General features: G+C 42.7%; 1 protein-coding gene across 1 annotated transcript; it reads right to left on the bottom strand.

The window, feature by feature from the left end:
* Positions 1-714: 714 nt before the first annotated feature.
* Positions 715-10,964, bottom strand: LOC122542011 (prolactin-like). Its single transcript, XM_087978258.1, has 4 exons — positions 8,290-10,964; positions 4,696-4,803; positions 3,262-3,441; positions 715-1,206 (listed from the first exon to the last, which is right to left on the bottom strand). The coding sequence occupies exons 1-4, from the start codon at positions 8,440-8,442 to the stop codon at positions 1,024-1,026; spliced, it is 624 nt and encodes a 207-aa protein (XP_087834384.1). The 5' UTR covers positions 8,443-10,964; the 3' UTR covers positions 715-1,023.
* Positions 10,965-18,407: the final 7,443 nt, after the last annotated feature.

Here is an 18,407-nt window from a genome sequence, read left to right as displayed (position 1 = left end):
TCAATCCGAACAACTAGTGATGGGGTGATGTAACAAAATAGCATCAATGTGCCAGAAATTTGATTGTTACTACTATGCTGAGTGTCTTGATTGAAAGTCTAAGGCATAATGACTGACTATCAAACATAGCTTCTTCAATAAATCCGACGTTATCTCTTAAGCTTTTTGTAGAGAAGAATGTGTGGAAAAAGAAACACAACTATTTAGGTTATCGATAAAGACCAGGTGGTTAAAAAGGAATTTAACATGCTTGCCTTCCCTGCTCTGATCTTTGAGTATAGGAGTTGGGAATGTCATGTTGAAGTTGTACAGGACATTGGTGAGGCCTCTTCTGGATTACTGTGTCCAGTTCTGGTTGCCCAATTATAGGAAGGTTATTATTAAGCTGGACAAGATTCACAAGATATTTACCAGAATGTTGCTGGTTATAGAGGTTTTGAGTTATAAAGAAAGGCTCTGACTTCTTTCACTGGAGTGTAGGAGGTTGAGTAGTGGCCTTAAAGAAGTTTATAAAGTGCTGTCTGGAGGGATGTGGGCCAGCTGCTGGCAGGTGGCACTAGATTGGGTTGGGACATCTGGTCGGCATGGACAAGTTGGACCAAAGAGTCTGTTTTTGTGCTGTACATCTCTATGACTTTATGCCTCTATAATGGTAGGTGTCTTTTACCTTGGGTAGGAGATTTCAAGTCTAGGGGGCACATTTTTAAGGTGGGAGGAGAGAGAATTAAAAAAGACCCGAATGGCAATTTTTTTACACAGAGGGTGGTTCAAGTGTGGAATGAACTTCCTGAGGAAGTAGTAGATGTGGGCGCAATTATGTTTAAAAGACGTTTGGATAAGCATATGAATAGGAAAGAGTTGGAGGATATGAACCAGGAGCAGGCAGGTGGGATTGATTTAATTTGGGATTATGGACTTGTTAGCTGCATGACTATCTATCAATTTTCAATTAAGAGCTGCTGAATTTACTTGAGCTGTGAACATTTAGGATGAGAATTATAACACTGATCAGAGAGTGACCTTTCAGCATTTCAATTGCTGGGTGAATCTACATTTCAGCAGTTTAAGGTAAGTGTCAATTTTATTTGTGTCTCGCCTGAAGCAGTGCAGGAGATTGTACAGTTGCGATATGAGTGAGTCTCCATCTTCAGCTAAAGGCTGTTCCCATGGCACAGTCTGCTCAATGGCACCACTGTGCTGTCCAACCTGAAACACAAATGAGAAATATTTGCTGATAAATACGTACTGGTGATCATTCTTATGCCTGCTTAGGTCAGTTGACTGGGCGACTGGCTAGTAATGCCAACAAGCATAAGTTCAATTCCTGAGGTCATCATGAAGTCCTGCCCTGCCTTCTCAACCTCTCCCCACACCTGAGGCATGGTGATCCTTGGGTTAAATTCACCCCTAGTCATTGTTCTCTCATGACAGTGGGACTATGATTCCTTTATGTTTGCTTGCTAACCTCACCTATTCCTGGTCCAGCAATGCTCCTTTTTAACAGTCACATTTTGATTTCAAATCTGTCCCAAGCATGTCCCTTTCCTTTCCCTGTGATCTCCTCCAGCCCTGCAAACTTCCAAGATCTTTCTATTCCTCTAATTGTGAATGCTTGCACCTCCCTTTATTTCTATTGCCCTGCCTGTCGCCCCTGCAGCTGGTGAGGTCCCCAAGTTCCAGAATTCATTCCCGACACCTCATCCCCTCTTCAAATCAAACTTTAAAATCTTTCTCTGATCGGGCTTTTGGCCAATGTTCCTTCTTATCTGCACACTGCAATGTCAGATTTTGTCTGGATGGGGCTCCTGTGATGTGCACTGGGATGTTACACTATGTTAAGAGCATGGTATTGAAGCCTTAAGGAAATTCTGGAACTGGAATTAGAGCAAGGTCAGGCGGACTCCCGGTCCCGTCAGTGGTCAAATGACCTTCTGTTGGTCACTGTCTGCATCGTGTGTGGAACTCTGACAAGTGATCGTGGATTGAGACCAGAATGGGAAAAAATAGCATGACAAAACATTCCATTTTATGAGGTTATGAGTCCTTCTAACTGATCTTTTATATAACAATGGAATGGCAACAGTTTTAAGTTAAATCCAGTCGCCTAGTTCTCCAGAGCTCAGATGAGATATGGAGTTGTATCCCCATCAAGGTAGCTCATGAAATTTTAAATTCAATTCATAAATCTAGAAAGTAACACTAGTCTCAAAGTTGGTGACCATCAATTATTATAAAAGCCCATCTTGATCACTTTAATAGAGAAAATCTTTCACATTTACCTGGTCTGGCCTACACATGACTCCAAGCAAATAGCAATGTGGTTGACTCTTAACTGCCCTCTGAAATAGATACACAGCCATTTCAACATCAGCCACTCAGTTCAAGGTAATTTGGGATCGGACAATAGATGCTGGTCTTGTTCAAATACAGAACTTGAACTTTTACAATACAGAGAGAAGGCATTGAGGCCATCAACCCAGCGCTAGCTCTTTGCCACGGCAACCCAAAACTAATCCTATTGGCCATTGTCCCCTCTATGGCAGATCAGTTGGAGTTGCGATCCTGTCTCTAGGTTTTAGGTTCAAGTCCCACTTAAGAAGCTTGAGTAGGAAAATCCCAGTACAGTACTGAGGGAGTGTTCTGTCCCTCATCGAATCATAGAATCCCTACAGTGTGGATGGAGGCTATTCGGCCCATTGAGTCCACACCAACCCTCTGAAGAGTGTCCCACCCAAACCCAGCCCCTACTTTACCCTATCCTTGTAACCCTACATTTTCCATGGCTAATTCACCTAGCCAGCACATCTCTGGACACTACAGCGCAACTTAGCATGGCCAATCCACCCTAAGCTGCACATCTTTGGACTGTGGGAGGAAGCCAGAGCACCCAGAGGAAACCCACGCAGGGAGAATGTGCAAACTGCTCACTGACAGTTACTCGAGGGTGGAATCGAACCTGGGTCCATGGTGCTGTGAGGCAGTAGTGCCAACCAATCTGATGCCATTATTTTAAAGAAGACCAAGAGAGACCTCCCTGGCTAATGTTGATCCCTCATATCTAACAGTAAAGAAAACTAAAAGATTGTCTGGTCATTATCACTTTGCTAATTATGGGAGATTTCTGAGCAATTCTTGGCTACTGTGCATTTTACATTACAACACTTTAAATACAAGTGCTTAACAGGCTGTGGCAGACTTTGAGAAGACCTGGGTTTACGAAAGGTACTGTAGTTTACTGGCCCCACAATAGTATGACAGTACCTGCTCACTTATCTTATTCAATCCTTTGGCAAGTCGCTTCATTTGTTTCACAATCTTCATTGATTTACTCAATATAGAGCTGGTATTCCCATGGGTGGCACTGAATTCAGAGATCACATACTGTAGAGGGTCTTGCCAGGAGCGTAGAATAGCAATAACAAGGCTCAGCAGACGCTCGTGCTAGAGTTGAACACATTGCAAATGATTTCTCGTTTCATTTTAAATGCTTTTTTTTATCCTTATTCCTGATTTTTCCTCATTTGTCCTCAGTCCTTAAGATGCAGCGGGTAATGTGTGCCCAAGTATACCCTTGTACGGTTATGGCCTATAGCCACTCAACCTCGACTGACACTCCTGGTGCAGTGCTGAGGGAGTGCTGCACTGTTGCGAGTGCTGCCTTTCAAGATGGCACATGAAACTGTCTACAAAGCTCTGCCAGGTGGACCTAAAAGATCTTATGGCATAATTTTCAAGAAGAGTTGAAGAGATATCCCAGGATGGAATGGTACATTGGGTTAGTTAATGATGTTCAGCATTTCCCTCTGCACTGTCCAATGCCACAGGGAAGGGGTAGGAGGAAAAAGCACATACAAACATACATAGGTGTTTGCAGAAATGAGAGAATACCAAGGCACAATGGCATTGTGGTTAGCACTGCTGCCTCACAGTGCCAGGAGCCTTGTTTTGATTCCAGTTTTGGGTGACTGTGTGGAGTTTGCACATTCCCCTCTTGTCTGCCAGGTGCTCCGGTTTTCAAAGATGTGCAGGTTTGGTGGATTGACTGTGCTTCCAAAAAATTGTAGTGTTCAGGGATGTGGCAATTAGGCAGATTGGCCATGGTAAATGCAGGGTTACAGGGGTAGGTGGATCCAGGAGAGATGTTCTGTGGAGGGTCAATGTGAACCGAGAAGCAGAAGGGATTCTCTGTATGTGGGCTGCTGAAGTGGACCAGGAGAATTAGTTCCTTTGCCCATCATTTCAGTGCCTAGACCTCTCACCAGCCAAACAAAAAACCATATCCCCGAGTGTATTGGCCAAGGAAACTGCATTGATGGCATTTGAGAAGAAGTTCATTCTCACCCTCTTGCAACCATGGCAACTCGTCACTGACCGTATAAAGTGCTAGGACGCAGAGAGAATTCAAATCACAGACAATGTCAAGTGCAAAATTGAACCCAGGTAGCTAGGTATGAGCCTGGTTTCGGGTTTCTGTTCTGTGAGAAATATTAAATCAGCCATGATTCTATTGAATGGCAGTGCAGGCTTGAGGGGCTGAATGGTCTCCTCCCATTCCTGTTTCTTATGGTCTTGTTTTGGGGGAGTATTTACCTCCCTCTCCTCCCTAGTTAATAAGGAGCTAAGATTTTGTCCAAAGTTCAGATGCATGCGGAAACTTTGCAGGGTTTCTCTCATTGTTCCATTAGAAATACTTACAGGTGTGCGTAATGCATCTTCCTTGTTCTGAGGGGTCACTATAGAGGAGGTGTGGCAGCTATTGATAATGCTGAAGTTAAGATGTTGACCTTGAATAAAATGCTGGTTCTGTGAAAGGAAGAACATAATAAAATAGGAGCCAGAGTCAGTCATTTCTCCCCAGAGCCTGCTGTCCTGCTGAATATTATCATAAATGAATTGAATTGAATGATTAATTGTCACTTGCATTTTATAGTGAATAGTACAGTAAAATACAGAGAAATGCTTCAACTGTCACCACAATCTGATGTTATTTTGAATAGTTTAAGAATAAAAAGATATAACTGAAAGAGTCCATCCTTTTATTTGCCACCTCTGCCATGAATCTTGAGGCTCATGACGAAATGATTTAGTTGTGGCGATAGCTTAACTTTCCTGTTTAATCCCCCAAAACCCTACACTCTGTTATCACTCCAAAGGTTAACTCAGAATATATTCAACAATCTGGATGTAAGTTTACTCACTGAGCTGGAAGGTTCGTTTTCAGACGTTTATCACCATACTAGGTAACATCATCAGTAATCCTCTGGACGAAGCACTGCTGGTGTTTCCTGCTTTCTATTTATATGTTTGAATTTCCTTGGGTTGGTGACGACATCACCATAGGGAATGACATCACCACAGGAAATGACATCACCAACCCAAGGAAACCCAAACATATATAGTAGCGCCTCGACTTACGAACTTAATCCGTTCCGGGACTCGGTTCGCAAACCGAAAAGTTCGCAAACTGAATAAATTTTTCCATTGTTCGGATATTTCCAGAGTCTTTTCTCTTTTTTGTCTCTTGGAGGTTGGTGATGCCACAAGAAAACGATCCAGAGAAATTTGCTTTTTGCTTTGTTGCAGAATTTTCCAAAAATGGGACATCACATTGTCATTTAAAATGTTCACTGCTCTGTTGGTCACAGTTTTGTTAGGGTGATGCCTCTCAACAAAATGCACTTCACTCCATTTGTTCGTACCTTGAATTTCGTATGTACGTTGAAGCAAAATTTTACTTACAATCCTGTTCGTAAATCGATTTGTTCATGAATGGGGTCGTTCGTATGTCGAGGCACTACTGTAAATAGAAAGCAGGAAACACCAGCAGTGCTTCGTCCGAAGGCTCACTGATGATGTTACCTATAATGGTGACAAAACATCTGAAAATGAACCTTCTAGCTTAGCGAGCAAACTTACATCCAGAACCTCAATCTGAGCTACAAATCTTCTCAAAACTCGCTCATATTCAACAATCTAGTTAACAGTTCTCTCTGTGGAAGATAATTCCAAGACTAGTGACCCTGCTGAGAGAAGAAGGTTCTCCTTATCTCTGTCTTAACAGTGCTTTTGCCACCCAGATCTAGGTTCTGTAATGAAAGGTGCATAACTATATAATATTATTATTTTTAGTGATTGAATTGTTTAATTAAAACCAGTTGCATGTGGGTTAATGCTGTGAAGGCTATTTTTTTTTACAAGATCAGAAAGTCATTCTGGAACAGTGACCTAAAAGCACCAGTTCAAGAAAGATGTGTGACTGCAATTAAGAGCTTTGGAGACCTCTGGAGTGATAATGGAATTAGATGTTTATACATCTGGGTTTGTGATCAGCAATGTGAATTAATCAAGTCATTAGTTTTGTTTTCAGTTTTGTTCAGTTCTCCCCTCATGGGAGAATTACTGTGGTCCCAACTGATGATATTCTCGACAAGTCAGATTCCAGAATAAAATCTGACTTGATAGATCCCATGTTTATTTTTTGTTTGTTTTATTAGTTAATATAGTGATTGGCACTGAAAATATTCATATGTGGCTGCAGATCTTCTTTAACAACAGAACACAAGTTTATTACACAAAAGGAAGCAAAGAAATAAACCCTGCTATTCATGTATTACAGTTAGAAAGATCTTGACACAAACATTAAAACAAAATTTCAGCTTGTTTCCCAACACTATCTATTACAGATACTCAGTCTCAAATTGTACTCTGATCTCAACTCTTTAGTTTCTAATTAACTGTTTTTTCCAGTTTCTCTTGTTGAACTGTGGAGATTATTTTACAACTCCTCCCCAAATCTGGTACCATAAAATCTTTCCAAAGTCATAGAGTTCTGGAGTCATACAGCAGGGAAACAGATCCTTCGGTCCAATTAGTCTATGCAGACTATGTTCCCAAATCAAACTAATCCCACTTGCCTCTAAAGATCTAACCTTTTCAATTTCAGGTCTAACCTGAAGATTTTTGTACTAACTTTCTTGGCATGGAAACTTCACAAACTAGCAAGAAAATCACATTATTGCTGCAGTAATTGGTTTCCTCTGAACTGAACTGAACGAAACAAAACAGAGTCTGCCAGGAGAGAAAGTAAAAACTTGCCCCTGAATTTCATGTTCGATTCTTTTCAACCATCAGCATCTACTCTGGCAAACTTACACAAGATTTTTTACGTTTCAATAAAAGATTGTTTCTTGTTCTTCTAAATGTGGAATATAGGAGCAAGCATAAGCCATTCAGCCCTTCAAGCCTGCTCTATCATTCAATATGATCATGGCAGATAGAGTCATAGCGTTGTACAACACAGAAACAGACCCTTCTCTCCAACTCATCCATGCCGACCAAATATCCTAAATTAACCTTATCCCATTTGCCAGCATTTGGCCTCTAAATCTGGTGGATCTGCATTCATCCAGCCTTGCATTAAATAATTACCAATATTAATCCTCAATGCATCTGATACCAAAGTAACAACCTGCACAAATAATAATTTGCTATTCATCGTCTCAGATGTTTTAGAGTTTTGCAGGAAGTTCGTCTGATCCCTTGACTCCATGAATATACACAAGAATTAGGGGCAGGAGAAGGCCATTCAGCCCCTTGAGCCTGCTCTGCCATTCAACAAGATCATGGCTGATCTGGTTGTGGTCACTTTCCTGTCTGCACACCTCCCTAAACTCGCAACATCCTAGTTGATTAATAACCCTGCTTTGAAGGTGTTAAATGATCCAGTTTCGACTCCTTTCTGAGAAAGAAAATTTCACATCCTCTGAGAGAAAATAATTCACCAAGTCTTAATCTTAAAGGGAAGGCTCTAATTTTTAAATTGTGTGCGCTACCCTCTCAGTATTCACCATGTCAGAATAGTGTATATTTCAATAAGATCATGGCTATGGCTTTCCACCCCCAAGTATCTTACTGTCTTTTACAGTAACAAAGACAGAGAGTGCTGGAAAATTCAGCAGGTCTGGCAACATCTGTGGAGAGAGAAACAGAGTTAATGTATCAGGTACAGTATGACTCTTCTTCAGTCGTACCATACTCAAAGCATTAATTATCTTTCTGTCTCCACAGAGACTGCCAGATCTGCTGAGTTTTCCAGCATTCTCTGGGTTTGTTTCAGATTTCAAGTATCCATGGTATTTTGCTTTTATTCCATTTACACAGTTATTGGGTTGACTCTTCAGAGCTACTAGAGTTCAACATAATTATACTCACAAATTCATTGTACGCTTCCGTGGAGAGCACATGGATCTGGTGGGAGATCTCACTAGCACGGTGAAATAATTCACTTACAGATATTGTCCGGCATTCACCACCCTCTTTGGCACAAATGGGAGTAGCCATAATCACGCCAGCCTTGGACAGAACGCCAAACACCAAGACAAGCAGAGAAAGTAAATCTAGAGGAGAAGTGATGGTTACAAGTGCATGAAATGCTAAATGCATTTATGGCAGAAGTGTACAGTCCCAGGTTCCATCCACATTCCAGGATGATCTCAAACAAGATTGTATTGGTGATTCGAATGACTATAATGACTTTGCTGGGCTCAGGCGATGGCAGGTAGAGAAAGCAACCTGCATTTTAACTCATGCTTGCTGTCCTTTATCCTCTTTTCGTCCATTGGGCCCTAGCCCTTGTTTTTCATTCATTCACAAGTCAAGGTGTCACTGGCTGGGCCAGCATTTATTGTCCATCTCTAATTACCAGGAGGGCAGTTAAAAGTCAACCACATTGTGATGGATCTGGAGTTACATGTAGGCTAGGTAAGGTCAGTAGTTTCCTTCCCTAAAAGGCATTAGTGAACCAGATTGTTTTTTCCTCAACAATTGGCAATGGATTCATGGTCAATATTAGACTCTTAATTCCAGATTTCTTAAAATATTGAATCCAAATTTCACTATCAACCATGGCAGGATTTGAACCCAGCTTCCTACTTATGTTTCTGGATTAGCAGTCCAGCAATGATACCACTACTCCAACACCTCCCCAGTTATATAGAGAAAAGATCAAAATAGAAAATGACCCAAGTGGAGAAGGGAGAAATCTCAACCTTCTTTCAAAATTCAGCTCTTTCCACAACTTTCTGTTTTTATTTATGATTTCCAGCATCTGTAGTGTCTATAATTCACTACTGACTCTCTTCGAGAAACATCTGTTTTGAAGACATTTTCTCTGACTGGATTCCTGTCTGTATTTTTTTGGCCATCGTAGAGAAAGCAGGAATGTCTGGACATCCAAAGGCCCAGATTAATGCTCTGCAGTCATGGGTTCAAATCCCATCATGGAATTTAAATTTAATGAACAAAAATCTGGAATCAGACGGGAGTCTCAACAATGGCCATCAGAAACCCTCATTAATTGCTGCTAAAATCCCGTCCCACTCACTAGTGCCATTTGGAGAAGGGAATCTGCTGTCCTTACCTGGTCTGGAACTATATGTGACTCCAGGCCCACAGCTATCTGGTTGACTGTTAACTGCCTGTGAAGTGGATGAGCAAGCCAATCTGTTCAACAGCAATTAGGGATGGACCACAAATCCTGGCCCTGCCGGTGTTGTCTGCATTTCATGAAAGTTTTTTTTTAAACTTTTTCTTTCTAAAGTCACATTCAACTCAAAATTTTGTTTCTCTCCACAGATATTGCCAAATCTGCGGAATATTTCCAGAACATTCTGTTTCTATTTCAGATTTCCAGAACCTGCTGTATTTTGCTTGTATTTGTGGAGAGTGGGCTGGTGTGGACTAAGTGTTGATATCCAGCAGGCAGTGTCCCCTGTGGATGTTCATGGTATAAGCTCACAATGGGATGCAGCCACTTGATGGGGGTACACTGGGTGGTGGATCAGCTGGCTCCTGAGATCTCATACCCCAATATGTGTCATTGCATTTTCAAAACATTGTGTAGTAAATTAGAGAAAGGCAGAAAACCAAAGAAGTGCCTCTTGGGAATTTAACAAAGCACCATTGCACAGTTTCTGTTTATGACTCATTGGTTATTACTATTGCCTCACAGCACCCGCAATCCTGATACAATCCCACCCCCAGACCACTGCCTGTGTGGAGTTTGCACATTCTCCCCGTGTCTGTGTGGGTTTCCTCCGGGTGCTCCGGTTTCCTCCCACTGTCCAAAGATATGCAGGTTAGGTGGATTGGCCATGCTAAATTGCCCCATAGTATTCAGAGACATGCAGTCTGGGTGGGAAATGCAGGGTTGCAGGGATAGGGTACAGGAGGTGGTTCTGGGTGGGACGATCTTTGGAGAATTGGTGTGGACTCAGGCCGAATGACCTGCTTTCACACTGTGAGGATTCTATTCTATAAAAATCCCCATGTGTGGAAACCTATCAAATATTTGTGATTATCCCCATGGTACATGTTCCATTCTCAAGCCCCTGGATGCCGACACTGAGTTCTCAGATAAAATGCATTCCATTGCCCAACACTAGCATCCCTTACCTTGATGGGCACAGAAGGCCAGTTTCAAAAGTAAGTGATGAAGGGCCTTACCTTTAAGAGAACTGTGAGCATAAATTTGAGAGATGATCATTGCCATTTGATGTTGGCTTAAACAGTGAGAAGTCCTCAACTTGTCTTTTGACTTACCAAAGCATTTGGAGCAATTTATAACCTGGTTATAATAACATTCATTAAATACGTCTCGGCATATAGTCCCTCAAATAATGAATATCCAGTTAGCACCTTTCATGGCACAATTAACTCATTCATATTTAGCAGTTTTTTCCCTACTTAATTCCGTCAAAACCTGTCTCTAATGTCATTAGAGGAAACCTTACTTAAAAGAATGACAAGTAGTTGGTGTACAGTTTTGTTCTTCCTCTTTATTCATGCTTTACTCTTTCACAGGATGTAGGTATCACAGGCAAGGTCACATTTCCACAATTGTCCTTAAACTGAGTGAGGTAAAAACAATGACTGCGGATGCTGGAAACCAGATTCTGGATTAGTGGTGCTTGAAGAGCACAACAGTTCAGGCAGCATCCAAGGAGCTTCGAAATCGACGTTTCGGGCAAAAGCCCTTCATCAGGATGAAGGGTTTTTGCCCGAAATGTCGATTTCGCTGCTCCTTGGATGCTGCCTGAACTGCTGTGCTCTTCCAGTGCCACTAATCCTTAAACTGAGTGGCTTGCTTGGCCATTTCAGAAACCAGTTTAAAGTCAACCCCATTGCTGTGGGTCTGGAGTTATATGTGGGCCTGACTATGTTAGGACAACAGATTTCCTTCCCTAAAGGATGTTAGTGAACCAGATGGATGTTAACCAACATGGTAGTCAGCACGGTGGCTCATTGGTTAGTACTTCTGCCTCACAGTGTCAGGGACCCAGATTCAATTCCAGCCTCGGGCGACTGTCTGTGTGGAGTTTGCACATGCTCCCCAGGTCTGCGTGGGTATCTACCGGGTGCTCCGGTTTCCTCCCTCAGTTCAAAGATGTGCAAGTTGTTTGGCCAAGCTGATCTGGGCAGAATGCTCCTCCTTCAGAGGGTTGGTGTGGACTCGATGGGCCAAATAGCATGCTTCCTCAGGTGGGGATTCTATTCTATGGACAGTAGGCAATGAATTCATGCTCGCCATTTTGGGGAGGCGAGTAAGTGGAGGTAAAATAATTTGTGATCTTGTTGAATAGTGAAGCAGGCTGAATGGCCTTCTCCTGCTTTAAACCTGATGTTCGTAGGATCCCTAGAGCGTGGGAGCAGGCCATATGGCCCATCGAGTCCATACTGACCCTCTGAAGAGTATCCCACCCAGACCTACCCTGCTATGCTATTTCCTGTAACCCTGCATTTCCCATAGCTAGCCTACACATCCCTGAGCACTATTATGGCCAATCCACCAAACCTGTACATCTTTGGACTGTGGGAGCAATTCGGAGCACCCAAAGGAAACCCACACAGACATGGGGAGAATGTACAAACTCCACATAGACAGTCCGCTGAGGGTTAAATCAAACCTGGGTCCCTGGCACTGTGAGGCAGCTGTGCTAACCACAGAGCCACCGTGCCGCCCATGTGTACATTTTAAGTGGGGAATAAGAAGGATAAACCTGAGTGGGAGAAATTCGAAATGAAATTAGAAAATGTTGCACAATGTTGGAGAAAGGGAGCAAGGTTAACTCTGCTGGTGTAATATTTCATGTTAACTATATTGCTCACAAAACATATGAGGGAGATTTAAACAATCCTTGGATAAGCACATAGATGATGATGGGATCGTGTAGGGGGATGAGCTGAGAATAGTTCACAGGTCGGCGCAACATCAAGGGCCAAAGGGCCTGTTTTGCACTGTATTGTTCTATGTTCTATGTTTTTCTCTCACTCCCTTTCTTTCTATATAAATATGTCACTATTCAAAAAGTAAGGTTTTCTACAATGGTTAGGATAATATTAATCCCTCAACCAACACCTAAAATGAGTGATCTGGTTAATTGTTTAGTTTATCCTGAGGGCAGCTTGCTGTACATGTGTTATCTAGGAGAAAGTGAGGACTGCAGATGCTGGAGATCAGAGCTTAAAAATGTGTTGCTGGAAAAGTGCAGCAGGTCAGGCAGCATCCAAGGAACAGGAGAATCGACGTTTTGGGCATAAGCCCGAAGAAGGGCTTATGCCCGAAACGTCGATTCTCCTGTTCCTTTGATGCTGCCTGACCTGCTGCACTTTTCCAGCAACACATTTTTAAGTACATGTGTTATCTGCCATGGTTCTTACATTACAACAATGGCTGTACTTCAGAAGGTTTGTAAATTGAGTTTCCAGTGAGGTTTTTGCTTATTTATCTGCCCTTGGGAGGTAGCTGTCAATCGCAAAGCCAGTACTTATCACACATCCCTAAATGCTATTGATGACATGATGGTGAGTTGCCTGCATGAGTCACTGGAGTCGATCTGGTGAAGGTACGTTTCTGTTGGGCAATGATTCCAAGATGTTGATCCAGTGATGATCAATAAATGTTGATAAAGTTTCAAGTCAGGATGGTGTGTGGCTTGGCGGGGAACTTGCAGGGGGTGGTGTTCCCATCTATCTGCTGCCTTGTCCTTATAGAATTGAATAGAATCCCTACCATGCAGATGGATGCCAATCGGCCCATCAAGGCTGCACCCTCCAAGGAGCATCCTACCCTATCCCCGTAACCCTGCATTTCCCATGGCTAATCCACCTACCTACACATTCCTGGACAATTTAGCATGGCCAATCCACCTAATCTGCACATCTATGGACTGTTGGAGGAACCTAGAAAACCACACAGACACAGGGTGAATGTGCAAACTCCACACAGACAGTTAGTCAAGGTGGAATCAAACCTGGGTCCCTGAGGCACAGTGATTATATCCAAATTCCATTTGGCCAGTGATCCAAACATTTCTGGCCCTGTGACTTATCTTTTCAATCCATTGAGAGGCCAGCACAGGCTGAAGGAATGGGCATCAGCTCCCTGCAAATTAAAGGAAGTTACCGTTAACACTTAAGATAAAAAAACCGGGAAAAGCTTTTGTTCAAGTTGCATTGACACAGGGAACAACAGCCCATTAACTACTGTCAAATCATCACTGGATGTTGGGCTAGCACCTGTTAGTCTGGAGCTAGACTATAATATTAAAAGTCACAGATGTAGAACATGCTGTCAAAGGAGCCTTGATGAGTTGCCGCAGTGTACCTTATAGATGGTACACACTGCTGTTATTGAGAGTCAGAGGTGGAAGGAATAAATGTTGAAGGAGGTGGGAAGGGTGGGTTCCCTTGTTCCAGTTGATGTAGATCTTCTTGTGTGTTGTTGGAGCCACAACGAACCAAAGTAAGTTACTACATCTCTATCTTCAACAGGAGACCATTTCCCCTGGTTCTCGTCTCTTTGAGAAGGGGAAAAATGCTCTCAGTGTCCACCCTGTCAAGTCCCCATTCAGGAGTATATTTCATTGAGAGCCCCTCTTATTGTAGACATCAGAGTCAGGAGCTAAGTTACTCCCTGCAGGATCCATAGCCACAGTCCTGCTCTTCCAGCCATAGTATTTATACAGCTGTCAATGTTTCGGTCCAATGACCCTCCCTTAGAACTGATCGCAGCTAGGAAAGAGTTGTTTTTTATGTTTTTTCTACTTTTTCCTAGTCACCATCAGTTCTGAGGAAGGGTCACTGGACCCAAACCTTTAACTCTGATTTCTCTCCATAGATGCTGCCAGACCTGCTGAGCTTTTCCAGCAATTTCAGTTTTGGTTTCTGATTTCCAGCAGCCGTGGTTCTTTATACAGCTGGTCCAGTTCCATTTCTGGTGAACGGTAACCCCTGGGATGTCGATGGCAGGGGGTGGAAATGATATTGTCATTGAAGTTTAGATTCTCTTGTTGGAAATTATCATTTTAGGAATCACAGAGTTGTTACACTGCCAAAGGAGGCCATTCGGTCCATCGTGCCTGTATGGGTTGGCGATTTGAGCGGCAGAAATGTTCCTCATTACATATCCGCCAAGCCTCAATGTTGTCTTGCTGCCTTGTAGTTGGTGCACAGGCTTTGTTCTGAAGTCCCACTTAGTTTTTCCACCTCACACCAATGTCCGAGCTTGTTAGCAGAAAGCAGCCATTCAAAGTTGGGGAAGTTCCTACACTTTGTAAATATTAAGGTATTTGGAAAAATTGGGTGGTTTAATAAGCATGTTTTAGAAGTCATGTGACCAATTAAGAAACTAAAGGGACTCTACTTAGTAACATAAGAAAAGGACAATTGATGTTTCTTGAGCACGTAATATCATGATTTTGAAAGTCTCATGCTGATGGGGAAGATTGAAAATCTAAAGAGATTGAAGTGCACAGCGAATAACCTTTCTACAGAGCCTCGCAAATTGGGTGAACAGATGACCATGGAACATCTCCCACACCTTTAAAACAGAGTACATAGAGAAGACAATAATAATCAAGGGCATCTTGGAGAGACTGTACCTGACCAACCAGGGAGGGAGTGTGAGGTCCAATTCACTCTCATATACAGATACCACTGGTGTAATCAGGTCTGCACTGATGAAATAAGAACAGTAAATGCTGCAAATGTTGGACAATACAGAGTAGCTCAGTGGTTAGCACTGCTGCCTCACAGCAACAAGGAGCTGGGTTCAAATCTGTATGGAGTTTGCACATTCTCCTTGTGTCTGTGGGTTTCCTCCAGGTGCTCTGGTTTTCTCCCACAGTCCAACGGTATGCTGGTTAGGGTGGATTAGCCATGAGAAATGTAGGTTTATAGGGATAGGGTCTGAGGACGGGTGTTCTTTAGAGGGTTGATGTGGTCTTATTGGGCCGAATTGCCTGATTCCATACTTTAGGGATTCAATGACTGTAAGTCCGGTAGTGTCTGTGAAGACAGAAACAGAGTTAACAGTCAATAACTTTTTTTTTTGATTAGCCTGTTTTTCTAATTAACCTGTTCAGAGATGTTCTTACAGATGCAGCAGGTGGGACTTGAGCCTAGGCCTCCTGTTCCAGTGGTAGGGACACTACCACTGCGTCACAAGAGGGCCCCTGAGGTTTTTTTAATCAACGTGTTATAAAGTCATAGAGTCATATAGCGCGGAAGTAGACCCTTTGGTCCAACCAGTCGATGCCAAACGTAATCCCATACCAAACCAGTCCCAACTTTCCTATCCATGTAAGTTTCCAAGTGTCTTTTAAATGCTGTAATTGTGCTCACATCAACCACTTCCTCAGGAAGTTCATTCCACACATGAAGTAAAAAAATTTGCCCCTCCCATCGTTTTAACATCTCTCTCCTCTCACCTTAAAATTGTGCCCTGTAGACTTGAAATGCCCCATCCTAGGGAAAACACAACCGCCTTTAACTCTACCTTTACCCCTCATTATTTTATAAACTTCTGTAAGGTCACTCATATTATTACACTCTTCTGGAGCAGGTAGGACTTGACCCCAGGCCTCCTGGTGCAGGAGTGGAGACACTGCCACTGTACCACAAGAGGGCCTCTGTCTGAGTTTCCTTTTCTTTCTTCTCTAAGAGGGCCTAATTGTCTTCTTCCTTCCTAAATCACTTGGTTTTTTTTAACTTTGTGGTGAGACAGAAAAATAAAGACACCATTATGAACAGAGCTTCTTATTACAAATATATTTCTTTCTCCATCACCAAGAAAACATGTGTGACCAATTGTATGTTTACAAGCAGAATCTGATAAGGGCAATGTTAACATCAAAGAGTGAGGAGTTAATGACCTTTCAGCAGGACTAGTCTGTACCAGTGTGACTGGTGACATTTGAGAAGTTATTGGAATATTCATGCTTTGTGCACCCTCAGGTAATCACATCGGTCTGTGATTCATTTGACATTCATTGGTCTGACTGTCCTTACCTGGAGTTTGAAGAAATCCTGAGGAGCTGTCATAACAAAGATTATTTATCGTGTTTTAATTTAGCAATCAGTTCCATGGTGCCTATGTGTTCTCACTACGTAGAACTCGCTATTTACGCATATAGACAGAGCTAATGAATCATAACTGTTGCTAGCTGATAAATGACCAATAAGCCATCTTGTTCACCTTTGTGCAATAGGAAGAAAAACCTGCATTTATATAGTACCTTTCGTGGCCATGAGGCGTTGCTTGAAGTACATTTAAAAGTGTTGTAGCACAGCAGCCAATCTGCACACAGCAAGTACCGACAAACAGTGGTGCAAATATTAGGTTCAGCGACACTGGTCAACTGGTAAATATTAACTGTGACATCCTGTGTTGTTTTATGAACTGATGTTATAGGATCTTTTAGATCTACTGCAGCTTAAAGTCCCATCTGAAATACAGCACCTCTGAGAGCACAACACTCACTCTGTACAGCAGTGTCAACATGATATTGATGTTCAAGTACCGGGGTGAAAGTCAAAAATATAACCTTCTGATTCAGAAGCAGGAATGCTGTCAGTTGGGTCACCACTGACAGTAAACAGGTTATGGAGCTGTATCCTTTCAGTTTTCTTTCCCCATTCCCCCATTTCCTGTCGGCTTCAGTTCCTCAGATGCTGACTGTTTTCTTTGTCAGTCAGCCCTTCACTACCGTGAGTTGAAGTAATGAACATCAGCAAAATACACCTATGTAAGATGCAGTTATCTGATCATCCATCTCCAACTATAACACATAGGCTTCCCAGCTGACCCAGCCATTTCAAAGATGAAAAAACATTTAAATAAGTTCATGAATAAGGATGGTTTGGAGGGATATGGGCCAAGCGCAGGCAGGTGGGACTAGTTTAGTTTGGGAACATGGTCAGCGTGGACTGGTTGGATTGAAGGATCTATTTCCATATTGTATGACTCAAAGAGTCATAGGGTTAGATTAGATTACCTACAGTATGGAAACGGGCCCATCAGCCCAACAAGTCCACACCAACGCTCTAAAGAGTAACCCACCCAGACCAATACACCTAACACTATGGGCAATTTAGCTGTGGCCAATTCACCTGAGCTGCACATCTTTGGAGTGTGGGAGGAAACCAGAGGAAACCCATGCAGACACGGGGAGAATGTGCAAACTCCACACAGACAGTTGCCAGAGGTGAGGCAGCAGTGCTAGCCACTGAGCCACAATACCACTCTAAGCATTAACTCTGTTCCTCTAAACATTAACCTGCTAGGTCCCTCCTGCACTTTCTGCTTTTATGTAAGTTTTCATTGCTGCAGTCCAAGAGCTGTTAAAGAAGAATGTCAAACCTACCACCACATTCAGCCAGCAAAAGCAGATCCAGGAAGATGCTAAGGAGATCACCCTCTCAAGGCCAACTTGGGACAGGCAATAAATGCTGAGCCAACCAGCAACACCCATGCCCATGAATGAATTAAAGAAACCCAATACCAATCAATGGCTTTTGACTTCAGACCCACATTTGATTAGATTACTTACAGTGTGGAAACAGGCCCTTCGACCCAACAAGTCCACACCAATCCTCCGAAGACCAACCCACCCAGACCCATTCCCCTATATTTACCCCTTCACCTAACACTACAGGCAATTTAGCATGGCCAATTCACCTGACCTGCACTTTTTTGGATTGTGGGAGGAAACTGGAGCAAACCCACGCAGACACGGGGAGAATGTGCAAACTCCACACAGCCTGAGGCAGGAATTGAACTGGGTCTCTGGCACTGTGAGACAGCAGTGCTGACCACTGAGCCGCCTCAGCAGGAGCGATTGCATACAATTCTGGACTTCAGAGAGATGTCAAGGTTTTGGTTACAGTATAAGGGAGTCCAGTGGGATGATACCAGAAATTAAGGGCTTTTTATAGAATCATAAAAACAGAAAATAGGAGCAAAAGTAGGCCATTAGCCTCTTCGAGTCTGTTCCACCATTCAATATGATCATGGCTGATCATCCAACTCAGACCCCTGTTCCTGCTCTCTCCCCATAAAATTCCCCATT

Source organism: Chiloscyllium plagiosum, unplaced genomic scaffold (genome assembly GCF_037043375.1).
Source record: "Chiloscyllium plagiosum isolate Xiang-an unplaced genomic scaffold, Cpla_swu_hap1 HiC_scaffold_33, whole genome shotgun sequence".
Classification (NCBI taxonomy): Eukaryota; Metazoa; Chordata; class Chondrichthyes; order Orectolobiformes; family Hemiscylliidae; genus Chiloscyllium; species Chiloscyllium plagiosum.
The sequence above is the reverse complement of the archived record's forward strand: the minus strand, read 5'-3'. Positions and strand labels throughout refer to the sequence as shown.

Bases quoted from the DNA above. Each gene is read 5' to 3' on its own strand.
- LOC122542011 (XM_087978258.1), bottom strand. From the start codon at position 8,442: ATGCATTTAGCATTTCATGCACTTGTAACCATCACTTCTCCTCTAGAT. The intron at 4,804-8,289 runs GTAAGTGAATTA...TTCCTTTCACAG, and splicing joins GTGAATGCCGGACAATATCT to AACCAGCATTTTATTCAAGG. The intron at 1,207-3,261 runs GTACTGTCATAC...TTTGTGTTTCAG, and splicing joins TGAATAAGATAAGTGAGCAG to GTTGGACAGCACAGTGGTGC.